This window comes from Galeopterus variegatus, unplaced genomic scaffold, assembly GCF_000696425.1.
Source record: "Galeopterus variegatus unplaced genomic scaffold, G_variegatus-3.0.2 Scaffold1925, whole genome shotgun sequence".
NCBI classification, from domain to species: Eukaryota; Metazoa; Chordata; class Mammalia; order Dermoptera; family Cynocephalidae; genus Galeopterus; species Galeopterus variegatus.
The window spans coordinates 283576-303678 of record NW_007728036.1 but is presented as its reverse complement, the minus strand read 5'-3'; the positions used below and the strand labels follow the sequence as shown (position 1 = coordinate 303678).

General features: G+C 36.8%; 1 protein-coding gene across 1 annotated transcript in view; it reads right to left on the bottom strand.

Annotated features, from left to right (window-relative positions):
* Positions 1-20103, bottom strand: part of BTAF1 (BTAF1 RNA polymerase II, B-TFIID transcription factor-associated, 170kDa) — a 92580-nt gene that overhangs the window by 9098 nt on the left and 63379 nt on the right. Inside the window, exons 25-34 of the mRNA XM_008579615.1 lie at positions 19075-19223; positions 10522-10674; positions 10169-10290; positions 9911-10078; positions 7605-7682; positions 7334-7463; positions 5532-5673; positions 5311-5441; positions 3460-3585; positions 1760-1912 (exon numbers count right to left, since the gene is read on the bottom strand). Of these exons, the coding sequence (XP_008577837.1) occupies positions 1760-1912; positions 3460-3585; positions 5311-5441; positions 5532-5673; positions 7334-7463; positions 7605-7682; positions 9911-10078; positions 10169-10290; positions 10522-10674; positions 19075-19223 (1352 nt within the window). The remainder of the gene's footprint in view (positions 1-1759; positions 1913-3459; positions 3586-5310; positions 5442-5531; positions 5674-7333; positions 7464-7604; positions 7683-9910; positions 10079-10168; positions 10291-10521; positions 10675-19074; positions 19224-20103) is intronic.

Below are 20103 nucleotides of genomic sequence, written 5' to 3'. Positions count from 1 at the left end.
TGATGAAAATCCATTATTTTATGTTTAGTGATATAAGGATACATACATAGCTGGATATATATGTCAGATATACTACTATATAACATTCTCTATACTAACCTATGTGAAATCTGTAATCTTCATTCATTAGTTATTCTCAATAAAATTTAGGCCAGAATTACTACTACAAGCTAAAATAATTACTAAAGTCTAGATTTTACAGTAAGATCTTCATTTTTAAAACTAGTTAGAACTAAACAGTATTAGTGCTAACATTCTGATGCTTGAAATTGGTTCTTTTAACTTTTTGAAATCTTAGAACTTTTTAAATTCCATTTTAAAAATCTATACCAAGAGTGATATCAGCAAAATGGCAGAGTAGGCAGCTCCAAGGAAAATAAACTCAAAGACAGCCACACTGACAGACATTATAATCAAACTGTTGAAAGACAAAGAATTTTGAAAGCCTCAAGAGAGTAGTGACTGGTCATGTGAAAGGGAACCTCAATCTCTCATCAGAAACCATAGAGGACATAATCAAGAAAAAGAGAACCTACAGAATGGGAGAAAATATTTACAAATTTTCTCATATCTGATAAAAGTTTAATATCTAGAATATAAAGAATTCCCTGAATTCAACAAAAGAGATAAATAATCCAATCAAAAAGCAGGCAAAGGACTTGAATAGACATTTCCCAAAGAAGATATACAAATGTCCAAAATGAGGTATCACTTCACTTCTAATAGAATGGTTATAATAAAAAAATAAAATAGATTAAAAAGGGAAAATAACAAGTGTGGGGGAGGATGTGGAGAAATCAGAATCCTGGTACATTGCTGGTGGGAATGTAAAATGGTGTGTAGCCACTGTGGAAAACAGTTTGGCAGTTCCTGAAAAAGCTAAATGTAGAATTGCTGTATGACCCAGCAATTCCACTCCTAGATCTATATCCAAGAGAACTGAAAAGAAGGACTCAAATAGATACTGTACTCGTAACTCAATGTTCACTGCAGCATTATTCACAATAGCCAAAAGGTGGAAACAACCAAACATCCATCAACACATGAATAAACAAAATGTGGTAGATCTATACAATGGACTACTATTCAGCCATAAAAAGGAATGAAGTACTGATACATGTTACAACATGGATGAACCTTGAAAATATTATGCTAAGTTAAATAAATCAGTCACAAAAGGACAAATATTGCATGATTCCACTAATATGAAATATTTAGACCAGGTAAATTCATAGAGGTAGAAAGTAGATTAGAGATTACCAGGGGCTGGAGGAAGGAAGAATGGAAAGTTATTGCTTGATGGGTATAGAGTTTCTGTTTGGGTGATGGAAATATTTTGGAAATAGTGGTGATGATTGTACATATTGTGAATATAATTAATGCCACAGAATTATACACTTAGAAATGTTTACAATGGCATATTTTATACTATATATGTTTTACCACAATTTTTAAAAAGCTATATCAAAACTTTTTTTGTCTTTTTTTTTCATGACCGGCAACGGGATCGCAACCCTCGGTGTCGCGCCCACACCTCGCTCAGCCAGTGAGCGGCTGGTCTGTATGTGGGATCCGAACCCTCGGTGGGAGTGCCGCTGCGCTCCCAAGCGGCGCACTGTAGCAGTGCGTCACCGGGCCGGCCCAAAACTTTTAACAAACCAGTAAACACATCAGCAATCTTTGGGAAAAGCAAATTTACCTAGTGTTACGTATCAGAAGTGTGCAACACAAATATAACACTTAAAAAAGACATACGTACTTGTTTCAAAGCTGAAAGTTTAGGGGCATGTTGAATATCATGAAGAGAAGAATTCTGAAGTGCCAGTTTTTCAGTAGTGCTCTTGAACTCTGGATGTTGATGTGTTAAGACTAATGCTGGATGGTTACATAGTTTGCGTAAGTACTGTAACGCCTTTAAGGGAGAAAAAAAGTGTATACAAGTCCATTTCACACACCACAAATGTTTGTATCTGTTTCTTTTCCTATGCCATTCCATCTGTCTAGAAGCCTTTCTTCCTTTTCTTACTTGGCAAACTACTACTCATCCTTCAAGAACCAGTTCAAATGTCTCACCTGTGATTCTTGTGCAGTTTGTATTTCTATGAGGGCATTTATAATTTGTATAATTTGTACTGTTTATGTCTGTCTTCCCCACTAGACAATGAACTTCTTATGGCAAAAAGAGTGTCTTATTCATCAGTTCTTTTAAAACCCTCTCCCACTCATAGTGCCTGATAATGCAGACAGAAGCTTTCGGAACCAAGCATCATTTCCTAAAGAGAAGTTTCTTAGACTTTAGTGGGTATAAAAATTTCTCAAGGACCTTATAAACCTGCAAATCTCTCCCCTCTACACAGTACTCTGACTCAGTAGGTCTGGTGGGGGGTGGGGAGTGGAGCTAAGTTTTAAGTAGTTGTGTTTGAGAAACAGCACGCGATACAGGTTCTTCTTTTCTTTGATTCAGCCACACCCCTTTTCTTTTGCCTCTTCCTTGGCTGAGTATTTGGTTCTCACCTTTGGCACAGAGGTTTCTTTGTTTTGGCAGCGGGCCAGTACAGGGATCTGAACCCCTGACCTGGGTGTTACCAGCACTACACTCTCCCAAGTGAGCTAACCAGCCAGCCCAATCCGGAGTTCTGTATTAGTAAACTCCACTGACAAGACTGAAGACACAGCTGAGCACTATAATAAAAACCATGGGGGAGGTATAAGTCTTCACAACCATCTTTTCCCTCTCTTACCTTTAAAAATGCTACAGTATTTAATTATTGGGGAGGAGATTTTCTATGTTGGAATGTATCAAGAGGGAAAGAAAAAGAGAGTTGACACGTGCCACCTCTTTTTCATTTGCTACTCCCTCGAGCACATGAGGCATGATCTATCTGAGGACATCTGGTTTTTTTTGTATCCTCTGCTTGGAATCACTTTCCCCCACCTATTTGCTTGCCTCAATCTTTCTTCAGCTTCAGATCTTTGCTTAAATTCCCCCTTCTCAGTGAGTTGGTCCCTCTCCCCTCTATTAAAAAACTACAACCTACCCTGGACTCCTATAATCTATAACCCCGTTTTCTGCTTTATTTTCTCTTACATAATATGTATTTTACTTATTTTCATCTCTATAAGGGAAGGGCTTGTTTTGCCCACTGCTTTAATTAACCCCAGAGCTAGAAAAATTATTGCCATGTGTGGTAGGTGCTCCAAAATTTTCTGAATGGAAAAGCAAAAGATTCTCTAAAATCCTGCTTGAAATAAAGACATATTGCATTTTGTATATTTAATTTTAACACTAAAGTACATACTAATTATTAAGTTAATATCAAATAGGTACGTTAACTGATTTTTAAGAACATATGCACAATATTGAAAAAATCTAAATAAACCCTATTTCAGTGTTCCATATAAAAATTGCCTCACCGAAAAACATTCCTCAACATTTAAAAAGTAGACTGTAATCTATACCTGGAATACATGGCCTGTAGCTTTAAGCTTTGGTTTTTCAGTTTCTTCAGAAAGTGCAGCTGAAGAAACTGTTTCATCAACATCACACTTGGCACGAGACTTAGCAAAATCTTCATAGAGCTGAACCTGTAAAATCGCCCCCACGAAGCAGTAAGTAAATTTATCTTCAGTTCTTCAAAACACATAACTAACAAAGGCCAATAAAAGCAGTAATTTAAATTCGCCCTCATTAAAGAAAACCAATTATAATACCTATAATTCACTACTGATGTAACAGATTATCAACTCCATCTTGTTAAACTCATTAAAAATTACAGTTAGAAAACAAGTATAACACATTAAGTTTGGCTGTTAAAATACTGAAAATACTAGTCAAATAGTCCTAGACTCAGTCTTTCCACTGCTCAGGAAAATAACAGCATTACCACTTAAAGAGACCCTGAACCCTTACAAGCAGATGAGAAAAATCTTCCTTAAATGAAGTTCTGTGGTCAAGACCTTGTCAGTATGTTCCAAGAGACCAAATACTAAACGAATGTTACTGCTAGCCTAAAAGGAGAACTCCGTTCAAGTTAAAAGTGTTTACTTTGGGGCCTGGGTTCCAGCCTTTTACATGCTAAAATAATGTGAAAGGGAAGAAAACCTAGAGAGCTAAAGAACTGAAATCAGAGAATAAAAAACCTGTGAACACTAAAAAAAGCTACAAAATCGCTTCCCTCTAAAGCTCTCTTCCTCCAGATTACTTAAATGTGTTTTATGTCTATGTTAAATCATCGCCACCACTATATCACCATAGATTTTTTTCATATGGCATCTTTTCTTTATTGCACCTACTTTTAAAAGTCTTCAGCTCATTACCCCTAAAATAATCCTTTCAAGAAATAGTAATCCAATTTTTGTGAAGGGATGAAGGAATGGGGGCCCAGAGTGATTAGATGGTATAGAAGAATCAGGGAGCTCTCAGCCTCCAGACTAGTATCCTTCCGGCTAAACTCAAGTTAAATAGATCAATATTGGCTAAAGGTCAACTAGCTATGTATTGGAGGGGGGAAAAAGTTTCTGGGTATGTCTATCTTTTATTTATTCAGTGATACTAAATCAACTCCTAATACTGAAACAGACTGACACATACTAACCTAGAGCATAAAGCAAACACTCAAACAGAAAATTCTTATTTAGAGACCATGTCTTACTAAGAAAGAAAAAATTTCCACTTACATCCTTAGAAAAGTACACGGAAAGGCTCACAATAAATTCCTCTGATAATGGTCTCTATGGACAAAATCAGAACTGTGCAGAAGGCAAAATTTATTTTAAACATTTATAGGCAATGCAATAATACCTCAGAGGGGATGAGGTCCCACTGATCAAGGTTTGAAAAAGCCCTGATATATATTAGCTCTATGATCGTAGGCAAGTTACTTAACATTTCTGAGCATCACATTCCTTATTTGCAAAAATGGGGATTAACAATACGGATAATGCTCTTGTCAGGATAAAAATATTCATAGACAGATTTTTGGCCCTTAAAAACAATGGCTTATTTCCTCACCAATTCAACCTTGTGACCTTTTCAATTAACTAGGCATATAAGAATGCAACTATGATACTGGATTTTGTGCTATATTCAAAATGCACACATCCAAACTCATATGTGCATATCCAAAGATTCACTTAGGACCTACCTACTTCTGTTTGAAACAGAAATATTCCTAAAGGCTAGGGAAGGAAAAGCTAGATTAGAATGATAAAGCCAAAGGCTAGGCCCCTTTACTTAACACTTTTGTGATTTATACAAAACATTCTGCTAATAAACACGCCACTAACCACCACAATCACCAGATTCCTAACCTGAAGAGGACTAAGAGTACAATAATAGTCTTGAATAATTTTAGGTGGAAGATCCTGCAAAACATCTTCTTTCATTCTTCTCAAAAGAAATGGCAGGACTTGGCGGTGCAGTGCATCCATTGCGAGAACACCTGTTAAGAATAAGAGAAAATGGCTTCAAAAAAAGTTAGGAATAAATTATATTCACTTATGCAAGGTTTATAATAATATCTCTCTCATACCTGCTTCTTGTTCTCGACTGGAGCTTCGAGCATCCCTACTTGCCAGTATAGGTTTACCATATCGAGCAGCAAACTGGCGTTCAGTACCCAAAAATCCTGGCATGAGGAAATCAAATAATGACCACAGCTCCAAAACGTTGTTCTGAATGTAAAAAAAGAACACCAATTGTCTTTTATATTGGGATTATTTCCTTACATTTGAGAAACAGAGCATTAATGAAAGCCCATTATGATGACAGAGATGAGATTATCACATTTCTAGTATGGTAAAAGCTTCAATTTTAATGTGTAAAATTCAGGTCACTATCCTGGGAGAAAATATTCTATCCTCCAATTAGGAGGAAATCTTCAAGTCTCCTCCACCAGAATAAGTCTTGGCCCATAGTTTTTATATCCTACTGTTGGCATCTATGATGTAGTAAATAAAAGAACAGAAAGATGAATAAGTTTCTGGTTGCTTTATCTTTCACACTCAAATAACAGCAAGATTTATGGAATTTGGCCAACATCACCAGTTCTTCAACAAAGAAAAACACAAGTCCACCCAGTATCGATGGGTCACAAAGTAAAGGCACAAGTTCTTTCCAATGCTACTGCTGAAGTTTCATTAAAAAAAAATTTTTACATTAAAAAAAAAAAAAATCAGCACTTTTTCATTTTGGATGCTTCCCCAATGGATCCTAAGACACCCTCCCGCCCTCTTCCCACCTTGGGAAGCCCTCCTCACCCTGCTCAGGCTGTGATGCCCTCCCATATGGATACCCTTCTAATCCCAACTCAGGCTCTGCCCGCTGACTCTGGGTCACCATGGCTCTGTAGTTCAGTAACCCCTTACGGCTTCAGAGCTAAGTTGTTCAAGTGGGGTAAGGGGGAAAAAAAAGGGCTTTTAAGCAAATAAATAGAAACCAAAAAACTTGATGTCTGAACCAAGCAAAAGCAACAACCTATTTAAAACTACTGATGCTTCCATTTAACTTTAAATTGAAGCAAAACAAATCTTGATAATTCATGGGTAAAGAGTTTTTTTTCTCTCTCTTTAAACATTTTAATATTTTGTCTTAATTTGGCAGCTGGCCAGTAAGGGAATCCCAACCCTTGACCTTGGAGTTATCAGCACCACGCTCTAAACCAGCTTGACCCCCCTTTTAAATGGACTTTTTCTTTCTCTCTCTCCCTTTTTTTCCCCTTGCAACAAACCTAATTACAAGCCTTTCTAAATTTATCTATTATAGTTATTAAAATCCGTAGTGTTCACTTAATGGACAAAACCTCAACCCTCATCATGTGAACATCTGCAACCAACTCCTCTGGAGAATAACAGAATCTCACACAAGTATTTGAAGACATTTACATACCCACCTATCTCCTTCCTTTTCCAAGATAAACTTCTACAATCACTACCCTTTAATTGCCTCCTGAGATCAGGTATTTGCACTTTTACTATATGATGATTCACCTCTGAATCAGCTCTAGCTTTCCAATGCTAAATCAGATTGCGATGTAATACTGCAGAAGGAGGATGGCCAGTGTGGAGTAGAGTCTAACCTAGGTCCTTCTTCCTTTGGACACAAGATTTCTATTTACATACCCTAAAATTACATTTTAAAATAATTTTTAAAATTTGGTTTGTTCAGATACTGCTACATACCAAATGAACCATTATAAAAGCAACATAATTACTGGAAAATTATCATCCCTATAAACCAAAAAAACCTCTTCTTTAATTCACTGCCAAATGCCAAGCCTACTCTCCCCCTGGCAAATTTTTTTTAAAAAAAATAGGAAGAATAGTAAATAATTACCTGGATCGGTGTTCCAGAAAGAATAATCCTATAATTAGCAGTCAGTTGTTTTACTGCTTTTGACAATTTTGTTTTTCCATTTTTGATGACATGGCCTTCATCAAGAATACAGTAGTTAAATTTAATATTTCTAAAGGAAAATGAAAGAAAATTTTAGCATATTTTACTGTGTATCTATGTAACTATATGAAAAATTTTGTAAGCAAGAAAAAATTAAGTGTCTTCAAATTTCATACTAAGTTTTTCTAAAGAAAAAAATTATAATTCTTACCTAAAGAAATCTATGTCATTCCTCACAACATCATACGAAGCCACTATCAGGTTGTGCCTTTTTACTTGATGCTGTAATCTTTATTTTAAAATAAATAAAATTAGGAAACAGGGACTCTGCAGGTTTTTAATACAATTTCAAAGGTGAAACTTCAGCTACTATCGTATAAGGTGCTTTCAACTGCCTACTAAGTGCAACATTTCCTTTTGCTCACTCTATATGAATGACCCTGCTACCTGAAAGGCCACTCTTTTTACGACTTAGCCCTGTTGCCCTACTTAGTCTGATTACAAAAGAGATGAGCATCTGAGTCAAAATGTGGTAGACATTTTAACTTTATTTGCCCACATTTCCTCCTTAGGGGCACTATTCCTTTACCACTTCATGTTGTCCTGGGGGGTGAAGTGGGAAACTATCAATCACATGTCCCCATAAACACCAAAGAAATGAAGCATATGAACCAGATTGAGCTTTTCATAATACTTTATCCCCTGACCACAAAGGCCGGTCTGGGGGCATGACCCAAACAAGGCCAGTCAGTCATCTCCAGTATTGATTTATTCATCATGGAAGAGAGAATATCTGTTTACTATAGTTGCCAAGCTAGGAGAATGTGGGCCCGGGACTGCCAATGGTCATCTTATCTACCAACTGTAGGCTGAAGTTCAGTAGAGACTGATAAACAACTTACGTATGGGGAAGAGGAAATGAGAGTAATCTACTTGTGCCTTAAGAATCCAACCCTGAAATTCTCAAGATAGTAAATTAACAAATTTCCTGTTTGCTTAAGCTAGTTTGAGTTGAATTCCTATCACTTGTAAATGAATGAATTCTAAGAGGCACTATAGTAAATTGCTAGCTTTTGAGCTGTTTTCAAATCCTCACTCTGCCTGTTTAATTAGTTGAGTTACCTTGGACCCAGTCCCATGCCTTATGCTCCTTATCTCCAAATTGGAACAGTACTCACTGCTGTGATTGTGAGCATTCACAGTAAGCAATTTTACATAAATGTAAAACTGCTTAGCATAGTGCCTGGCCAGTAACTGTTCAATACAAAAATTAAAATTTTAATAACATTATTTAGTAATAATGTTAGTTATTATTAATACAGAAGGACAGCAAATCTGCGGGCTAATCAGCAACCTATGACTATCCAAGCTTTAATATATGAACTGAAATTAAGGTGCTTCCACTCTAAAATTTATAGTTAGGAACTGTTGGGAAAATAGAATAGTTTGATCCAGTTGGGTGTGGTTTTAGCTTCTCCTTTGTAAGCAAATTGTGTGTGTGTGCGTGCGTGTGTGTGTGTGTGTGGAGTTAGTGTGCATGTGCACCAATGTATCTTTTTAGTTTTGTTGCTGTTCTTGTCTTCTTGGGGGGGGGGATAGAGAGAGAAAGAGAGAGGCAGAGAGTAGTTTTAGTGAAGCAGACGGGTGGGCGTTGGCCTCAGGCATCTGCCTGGAGCAGCCATGCTTTCCAACCTATGGCTCCAGGGACCTTTTGGCCAGTTACCTCGCTCAAAGACCTGTGTGAAGGGGTCTGGTGACCCAGCCTGGCATATGAAGGGTTTGTGACCCAGTCTGTGAATGGGTTTGAGGGGTCTGGGAGCTCCAGGCCCAGCCCTAGCTCAGCAATTGGCCCAGCTGGTACAGGATTACCGGCAGGTAAAAAGAGCCCGACAACTGGCGTGGTCACCTAGCTTTACAATTGGTGTCACGAGCAGGATTAAGAGCTAGACAATTGGCACTGTAAGCACGATTCCAGGCTTTAGCCTAGCCAGACAGGAACATAAGGGATGTACTAGTTAACAGGAAGAGGGTGAAGCTAAAAGAACTCTAGTGTTACCATGACAGCAGAGCAGCTAGAACAGCTATTGTGAACCAAAATCACTTTTAGGGAGAGGGGAGGAGGAAGAGGGAGCACGGCAGAGGGGAACTCTTAGGGAAATGGGTAGAGAAGGAGAATACAACAGAAGCAACAAGGAGTTGTTATAGTCACAAGACTAGAAAAAGGGGCATAAAGAATTGCTTTGGTTCCTGATAGTTTCCTGGCTCCAGTACTTGGAAAGCCCAACTGATCATGCAATGGCTAAAGTACCTGAATTTTGATGAGCGTTACTGCTTCCCAAAGTACCCTCACCTTTCTTAAAGAAGTTGAGTAAGTTTCTATGTCTTAGAAACAAAAAGCCAATCAGAATTCATTTCTCCCCCTCCCCCATTTTCCCCCCCAGAATTCATTTCTAATAAATTTTATTCTTCCAAACTACTTAAAAGATTAACATTTTCTGTTTGTTTCACAACTCTTACCTTATTCTTTCAGTGGGAGGTCCAGTATAGTGCAATGGATTGAGATATTCTCTGGAGCAGAATTTTCCTACTTCATCCACCCAATGACCTGTTAATGTTGGTGGACAAACCACCAAGGAAGGAAGTGGCATACATTCTGCCAATTTTGATCTGGCATATTCCTGGGCCCTTTATAAGAGCAAAACATAATAAATTAACCAGCTTGTTTATATTCCTCAGAATCTGCAAGCCTTATTTTAAAGCAACATTTTAAATTACCTTTGACAATGATCTCCTGCTAGAATGCAGATGGACTGTAAAGTTTTTCCTAAACCCATGTCATCACACAGAATTCCATGAAGTTTATACTTATTAAGAAATGCTAACCAGTTTACACCATCCTGTAAGGTTGGAGAGAGCAAGAAAAATTATAAATGTGAACAGATTATAAAAAGCTTTCTAGCAAAAAAACATGTTTGCACAGACCAAACATCTTTATACAGGCAAAAGAGAAATAAATGTGTATAAGACACTAAACACAAGATTCTACTAAACCAATTTTAAAAACTCTTCAAGGTACACTTGAAAGGAAAAGTCACTATTCATATTTACAAGATATGTATAAAACTTACCTGCTGATATTTTCTGAGTTCGGCATTGATTGGTACTGGAATTTTATAGTTTTCTAATTTTTTCCCATCTAACAATTGCTCCAAAAAGTGTCGCTCCTTGGCTTTCAATTGGATTAATTCTTCTGACATGTTTGGAGGGTCTGGGATACCTGCCTAAAATGATTTTTAAAAGTTATATTAAAACTACTTACAATGAATTTTTTCATCCTCAGATGTATAAAGTAATTTCAAGTCTTATCAAACCATAAGTTCACTAAGAAAAGTAATTCAAAAGTAGTATAATTTGAAAGACTTGAAGACAAATGAGTTTAAAATATTTGACAGGTATTAAACTACTAAGTAAATACATTTGAGGTAATTTAAAAAACACAACTACAACTTAATTTTCCTACACCATGCAGTATTTGATAAAGAGGCAAATAAAGTTGTATAGTTTATTTAAATTTAAAGCTATTACTGGGGCTTCTCAATTCTAGTGTCCTGATGCCCTAGGGTATTGGTTCTCAAAATGTGGTTTGCAAGGCCCCTATGGATCTCCAAGATATATTCAACTCTTTCATAATAAAAGGAAGACATTATTTGCTTTTTTAAATGGTTGATATTTGCACTGATGGTGCAAAAGTTATGGTAGGCACAACTGCTTGTGCCTCAGAAAGAATCAAGGGAATGGCACCAAAATGTACTAATAGTTATTGTATACTTCATAGCCATGCACTAGTATTTTTTTAAATAGCTGGATTCACTTAAGAATGTCCTTGATAAAGCAGTAAAAATGATTAATTTTATTAAATTTCAACCCTTGAGTGCACATCTTTTTAACATTCTGTAAGACAAAATGTGAAGTACACATAAAGCACTTATGCTTACCAAAGTACAAAATATTGAGGAAAAGCACTTGTGAGATCATTTAAACTGTGAGCTAAACTAGCCATTAAAAAAACTAAAGTTTTTAATACTCCAAGAATTTCCTTGACAAACTCTGTGATGTTCACATATCCATCCTGAATGTATCCAACTTTATGTTTCATCATTCGCTGATCTGTCTGTTACTAAAATAAAGATTTATGATTCCTAATGGACACATCAGATAATTATTACTATTCTCTTTAGACAAATTTTGCCCATGAAAACAGAATGTACATTAACATAGCCATCTTTTATGGAACATTTTACTCAAAAGGACTGACAAACTGTGGCTATTCTGACTTCGGTATTTGGCTGACATTTTCTCAAAAATGAACCACTCTGAAGAAAACAACTGACATAATTTGTTGCCACTGATAAAATTCAAGTTTTCAAGAGAAATTGACAGCTTCCCAGTACTTAAAAGAATTTTCCACTGGCAATAGTAAGAACATGATTTTAAAAATATTTTATGATGAAATGTGTCAACCTGTGAAAGATTTACATAATTTAATATTTTACAAATGACCAATGAGTAATGCTGCAAAACATGTATGGGTAAAAGATCCATTCAAAAGTGTAAGACAAAACAATGAAGTTTAATTTAAGAGAGTATGAAATGTTCATTGATAGGATTTTAGATTCCACATTGCACATAATATTAAAAAAACTTTGAGTTTTGGTATGCTATCAGATAAGAGAATATCCACAATTATTTGAGAAGGATGTGAAAATATTGCTCCCTTTTCCAACTACCTATCTCTGTGAAGCTGGACTTTCTTCATATACTCCAACCAAAACTGAATCGTCTGAATTGCAACAGACTGAATGCCCAGGCAAATATGAGAATAGAACTATTAGGCCAGACATAAAAGAGATTTCCAAAAATGTAAAACAATGTCACTCTTCTTACTTAATGTTGTTTTAGAAAATAGACATTTTTTCACCCCCCCAAAAAAGTGAATCATGGTGACATGTAGTAGGTTTATTGTTATTTAAACAGATTCCCTTTAGGGCCGGCCCGGTGGCGCACTGGAGAGTGCGCCGCTTGGGAGTGTGGTGGCGCTCCCGCCGAGGGTTCGGATCCCATGTGGAGACCGGTTCCCGCTCACTGGCTGAGCGCAGTGCGGGTGCGACACCGAGGGTTGCGATCCCGTTGCCGGTCCCTGGTATGGGCGCGACACCGAGGGTTGCGATCCCGTTACCGGTCAGTAAAAAAAGACAAAAAGGAAAAAAAAAATAAACAGATTCCTTTTAAATTACCCAGTTTTAATACCTGTTACAGAAAATATTATAAACAAAAGCTTTTTGGAGTCTTCAATTTTTAAGAGCATAAAGAGGTCCTGACACTAACAACGATCTATCTGAAAGAGAAATCAAGAAAACAATCCCATTTACAACAGCATTAAAAAAAAGCAAACCAGGAATAAATGTAACTAAGGAGGTAAAAGATCTATACACTGAAAACTGTAAAACAACGATGAAGGAAACTGAAGGAGACAAATGGGAAGATCATGTCTGTGGATAGGAAGAATTAATATTCTTAAAAATATCCTTTAATGCAATCCCTATCCAAATTCCACTGGCATTTTTCACAGAAATAGAAAAAACAATCCTAAAACTTGTTATGGAACCACAAAAAACCCCAAATAGCCAAAGCAATCTCAAGGAAAAAGAACAAAGCTGGAGGGATCATATTACCTGATTTCAAAATATACTGCAAAGGTGATGTAGTCAGAACAGCATAGTACTGGCATAAAAACAAACATGTAGACTAATGGAACATAATAGAGAGCCCGAAAATAAATCCACACATTTACAGTCAATTGTCTTTGACAAAGGTGCCAAGAGCACACAAAGGGGAAGGATAGTCTCATAAATGGATCTAGGAAAACTTAATGTCTGGCATGCAGAAGAATGAAATTGGACCCTTATCTTACACCATATACAAAAATCAGGTCACAATGGATTAAAGACTTAAATGTAAGACCTGAAACTAAAACTTCTAGAACAAACATAGGGAAAAAGCTTCTTGACATGGGTTTGGGCAATGATTTTTTGAGGTATGACTCCAAAAGCACAGGAAACAAAAGCAAGTATAGACAATAGGACTGCATCAAACTAAAAAGCTTCTGCACAGCAAAGGAAACAATTGATGAAATGAAACAGCAGCCTACAGATTGGGAAAAAATATAAGTGAACCATACATGTGATAAGCGGTTAAAACCCAAAATATATGAGGAACCCAACTCAATAGCAGGAAAATAATCAGGTTAAACAACAGGCAAAATACCTGAATAGACAACTCTCCAAAAAGACATGAAAATGGCCAACAGGTACATGTCAGGTTGAGCATCCCTAATCTGAAAATCTGAAATGCTCCAAAATCTGAAACTTTTTGAGTGTCTACATGATGCTCAAGGGAAATGCTCATTGGAGTATTTCATAATTCATCATAGGGATGCTCAACCCATATGTCTTCTACAAATATTCCAAAATCTGAAAAAATCTGAAATCTGAAACATTTCTGGTCCCACACGTTTCAGATAAGGGACGGATATTCAACCTGCATATCAAAACCACTATGAGATACTACCTCACTCCTATTAGGAAGGCTATCCAAAAGATAACAAATGTTGGTGAGGATGTGGAGAAAAGGGAACTTGTGTACACTGGTCGGTAGGAATGTAAATTCGTACAGCATTATGGAAAACAGTACAGAGGTTTCTCAAAGAATTAAAAATAGAACTACCACATGATCTAGTAATCCCACTTCTGAACATCTATCCAGAGGAATGAAATTATTATGTCAAAGAGATGCATGCACTCCCAGGTCCACTGCAGCATTATTCTCAATAGCTGAGATTTGGAATCAATTTTTGTGTCCATTGATGAATGAATGGATTAAGAAACTAGAATACACACACACACACACACAATGGAATGCCATTCAGCCTTAAAATAGAAAGGAAATTCTGTCATTCTTAACAACATGGATGAACCTGGATGACATTATGCTAAGTGAAACAAACCAGGCATATAAAGACAAATACTGGGCCAGCCCGTGGCTCACTCGGGTGAGTGTAGTTCTGATAACGCCAAGGCCATGGGTTCGGATCCCATATAGGAATGACCGGTTAGCTCACTGGGTAAGCGTGGTGCTGACAACACCAAGTCAAGGGTTAAGATCCCCTTACCGGTCATCTTTAAAAAAAAAAAAAAGGACAAATACTGAATGATCACACTTATATGTGGAATCCAAAAAAAGTCGAATTCATAGAAACAGAGAATAAAATGGTAGTGCCAGGGGCTTTGGGGAGGGGGAGGGAGTGGGGGCGAAATAGGGAGATGTTGGTTAAAGGGTACAAAGTTTCAGTTAGGATGAATAAGTTCTGGAGATCTACTGTACAACATGGTGACTATAGCTAATAACAATGTACTGTATACTTGGAAATTGCTAAGAGATTAGATCTTTAATGTTCTCGCCACAAAAAACCAAAAAATAAGTATGTCAGGTGATGGATATGATAGTTTGATTTAATCATTTCACAATGTATACATATACCAAAATATCATGTTGTATACTATATAATAAAAATAAAAAATGCAACAGGAAAAAGGTCCTGAGACCAAAAAGTTTGAGAACTATTGTCCTATGATGTCTCTAAACTCAAGAAATTTAAAATTCTAGAAACAGAATTTCAATTAAATTTAAATATATATTTCATATAATACCAGAAATAGTATCTGATGGATCAGGGTTGTACACTTGAATTTTAAACAGGACTGCAAGTTATATTTTCCAAAGGTTTCAGAATTAACCATTTTAATATGATAAAACTAACATTTTAGTACATCCACACCATTATAACAATGATCAAAATGCAGCTTTTCTGCACAATGCTTTACAAAGAAGTAACAAAATCTTGATACATTTATCCTTATGGAATTTTTAAGAAATGACAAGATGTAAGGCCATCTAACTAGGTCCGTTCCCCAACAATGAAACCCTAAGCCCAAGAGCCATAAATAATGCTTGGTGCCAAGGAACCTTTTTTTTTTTTTTTTTTTTGTGACCGGTAAGGGTATCGTAACCCTTGGCTTGGTGTTGTCTGCACTGCGCTAAGCCAGTGAGCGCACCGGCCATCCTTATATAGGATCCAAACCCGCAGCCTCGGCACTCCCAGCGCCGCACTCTCCCGAGTGAGCCATGGGGTCGGCCCCCAAGGAACCTCTTTTGTGTCTTCCTCACTCCAATTTCCATAAAATGAGCTAGTTACTAATAGTGCAGGGAATTAGAGCTTCTGTCAAAATCAATGTTTGATACTCCCTGACTCCTTTACAATACATATTTCAGAAAAGTACATGATTCTTCCTATGAAGACTTAAGAGAGGAAATCAAGACAGAGGAAGAGGAATGAATGAACTTGCATGACATTCTTGTTACTACTGCTGTCTTCAAATTCACTAATATTTTTTTCTGCACTGTCTAAGCTGCTATTAATCCAATCCAATCCAGAGTTGTTTTTTTTTTCCCACTTGGAACTGTATTTTTCATATGTAGAAGTTCAATTTGGGTCATTCTTATATCTTCCATTTTGTTCCTCATCACACTTATGCTTTCCTCTACCTATGTGAATATATGGAGTATATTTTAAGGGCCTTGTCTATTAATTCTACTACCTGGGTCATTTCAGGGTCTGTTTCTATTGACTGACTTTTCTCCTAGTTAATTGGACATATTTTCGTGCCTAGTGATTTTTTTGGTGGATGCCAAACGTAAGTTTTATGTTGTTGGGTGCTGGACTTTTTTGGTATTTCTTTAAATATTTTGGAGCTTTTGTTCTGAGAAGTAGTTAAATTACTTGAAATTAACTAGATCTTCTTAAGACTTGCTTTTAAGCTTTTGTCAAGGTAGATCCACATCAGCCTTCTGTGAAAGGCTAATTTGGCCCCACTACTGAGGTGATATCCTTTTAAGGACTCTACCTGATGCTCTGTATGTTAGGTCTTTCTACTCTGTCTGGTGGGAATATGAACTATTTCTGGTCCTGTGTAAGTGAGTGGAATTTTTCCACCTACTACTTTCTAGTGATTCTTTCCCCAGCCTCATAAATTTATCTCATTCATATGAAGATGAATAATCAGCTAAAGACTTAAGGGACTCTCTAGAGCTTTCTCTGTAGCTACCTCTTGTCATTTCTTTTGCCTTGAAAATTCCAGCCATCTTGTCCTCCCCAAAATCTTAACTCTGGCTGTCTTTGGATTTCCCTTATCTGTGTTATGGCCTAGAAACTCAATCTGGGCAATATACTAGAGCACTTCATTTGTTTCCCTTTTCTCATAGATCACTATCCAGTGCTGCCTGTTGTCCTATGTCTGAAAACCATTTTTAAACATTTTGTCTGGTTTTCTGGTTAAGGTGGGAAGATAAATCTGGTCCCTGTTTTTCATGGCCAGAAGCAAAATCTATTATATTATCATAATTTTCACATCTATCAAAGTAAACCTTACCAATTTTAATATCTAAAGTTCAAAATCTCTCTTCTTTGCCAATCTGTTATCAAGTACTATTATTCTTCCTTAAAAACAAACCAAAAAACCCTCAAAGCCTATTGTTAGCATTACAGTTTAGACCCTTTATCTATCACCTCACAGTGGATCTGGGATCTGGTTTTGGAGTATTTCCAATTTTAATCCACATTCAAACAGCTATTAAACTGATTTTCCTAAAGCACAGCTTTCATCTTCTTTGCTCAAAGAACGCATGATGGCTTCCCACTGCTCATTGATTCCAAACCTAAAATAGGGCTAAGGGAACTAAGTACAACCCATTTAGTTTGTAGATAGACCCAGGAGTTAAAAGAATTTGAATAAAATCTAGGAAGCAGAGGATGGAAACAATTCTGGAAATGACACATAAGTCTTTTGATATAGTGGTCTAGTATTTTTGGGGGGTCATAGTGGTCATTTTCACAATTTTAGTGTGAAATACACATGCACAGAAATATGTTACATATGAACACTTTAATAAATTATAAAACAAACACATGTATAACTACTACCAGATTAAGAAAAACAGCTTTGCCATCACCCTAGAAGATCCCATATGCTCCTTCCTAGTCATGACCTCCTCTTCTTTCCCCAAGAGGTAATCACTTGACTGACTTTTATGGTAATTTTTCTACTTTTCTTTACACCTTTATCACCTAAGTATGTATCCGTTTCTTTTGTCTGTTTTTTTAATTTTATTTTTTAATTTTTTATTTTTATTTTAAAGATGACCAGTAAGGAGATCTTAACCCTTCCCTGACTTGGTGTTGTCAGCACCAGGCTCTCCCAAGTGAACAAACCGGCCGTCCCTATATAGGGATCCGAACCCTTGTCCTTGGTGTTATCAGCATCACACTCTCCCAAGCGAGCCACAGGCCAGCCCTCTTTTGCCTGTTTTTGAACTTCATAAAAATGGAATCCTATGTTAAGGATTAATATTGTGTCTGTAATTTTTGTTGCAGTATAACAGTCCACAATTTACACATCTACTCAACTATTAATGAACATCTGAGTGGTTTCCAGTTTTAGACTATTATAAATAATGCTATAATAAATATTCTTGAAAATGTGTCTTGGTACATGTGTTGAGCTTCTCTAGGGTATATACGAAGGATGGATTTACCAGGCCATCGAGATGGGTATCTTCAACTTTCCCAAATACGGACAAACTTTTTTTCAAAGACGCTGTCCAACTTATACTCATACTTTGCTGGTAGAAATGTAAAATGGTAGTTACTTTGGTAAACAACTTAGCAGTTTCTTAAAAAGTTAAACTCGACATATGACCCAGCAATTTCATTCCTAGGTATTTACTCAAGAGAAATAAAAACATGCATCCACACAAAGCCTTATAAGTACATGTTCAAAGTAGCATTATTTATAATAGCTGAAAGCAGGTAACAATCCAAATGTCCATCAACTCGTGAATTGATAAACAAAATGTGGTATGTCCATACAGTGGAATACTATTCAGCAATAAAAGGAAATACTGATGATAACATGCCACAACATGGATGAGGCATATACCTATTTCCTGAATTACATAAATCCCATCAAAATATTATAAGCAGCTTGGTGGAAGGGTCGTGGCTCTTCCCTTGTTTCAAGCCTCTTGCTTTAAAACACTTCTATTTCCTGCCCTGGCTACATATACTATTTCTGCCCCCTGAGTGTACTTCAGAATGATTCAACACCAGCCTTTTAGTCTTTTTGCTCCATACCCCCACATAGACTTAATTTGCTTTCTACAGATTTAATTACCGTCTCTCAAATTTACCTTTCATCTAAACTTCAGCTTAGAATCTTTACCTACATGTTGCCACAGAAACTTAGGGACAATTCTATTTCTAGAACAGCATTAATGAATTATCATTCTTTTAGGAGCCACAGTGCTTAATTTCTTATTTTACTTAAGTTAAAACCCTGTGTATTTAAAAGAAAAAAAAAGGCACCAATTAAAGTATAAACATCTTAATGCTTGTAATATAAACATTTTCAAAATAATGTCTTCTTTTTTTAAACTAACATGTCTTCAAAAAGGGTAACAATTATTAAGGAAGAAGTTACAGAAAACATTAAATCCAGAAATCAACTTACCTCAAGTGGCATGAGTCTAATTAGAGTTGCAAAGCACTGCGTAGCCATGAATCTTACACTGTCTGTCTGATCACTCATTCTTCCCAACACAGGAACAACTAAAAGGACAATGTATGGAACAATACCAACATCCAGTTGTTCCATTACACCTGAGTAAGTGATTAAGGAAATTTCTAAATGGTCCTGAGGTAGATGCTTTCACAAATAAATTGATACAACAAGATTGTAACTTCTAAAAAGGTTCCTCATTTTCTCATCTGCATCATGAGGAAACAGACTGACTGTCCCTCAAGGCCTATGATTCAATTAGAACAGCATTTGTACAATGTTGCTCTTTTGAGAACATTATGTAACTTTCCCATTGTTAAGAATATAAAATTGTTTTTCATCTGAGGAATGTTGGAGGAAGCTTTATTAATAAGATTTTTTTTCACAGAGAAATTCCTACAAGCTTCTAGAATTTCATTGTTAAAATAAAGTGTGTCACATTGCAAGTAAGGGAGCATAACTCAGTGTCACTCAAAGATTAACTCCTAATTTCCCCCAGGATCTTAACAATCACAAACTGGATATAGTGGGCCTAGTAAGCACAGTCATCCTATAATCTCCAGCATTTCTGAACCAGAGTTTCTTCTGATTTGACCTTCATACATCTTTCTTGCCCTGAGAAATATCTTTCAGATACTTCGAGTTAAAGAATGTCAGTGGCTGCCATATCCTTAGCAAAGGGCTTGCCTGTATACTTCTACTTACCTTGTACATTTTGGTCATTTTCCACCCAAGAAATGAAGAAACTTTGAAAAAATAATATGAGGGTACCTCAAAAGGGTCGTGGAAAAATAGAATTAAAAGATGGCCGGCCCGGTGGTGCACTGCTACAGTGCGCCGCTTGGGAGCGCGGCGGCGCTCCCGCCAAGGGTTCGGATCCCACATACAGACCGGCCGCTCACTGGCTGAGCAAGGTGAGGGCGCAACACCGAGGGTTGCGATCCCGTTGCGGGTCCCGGTCCGGTATGGGCGCGACACTGA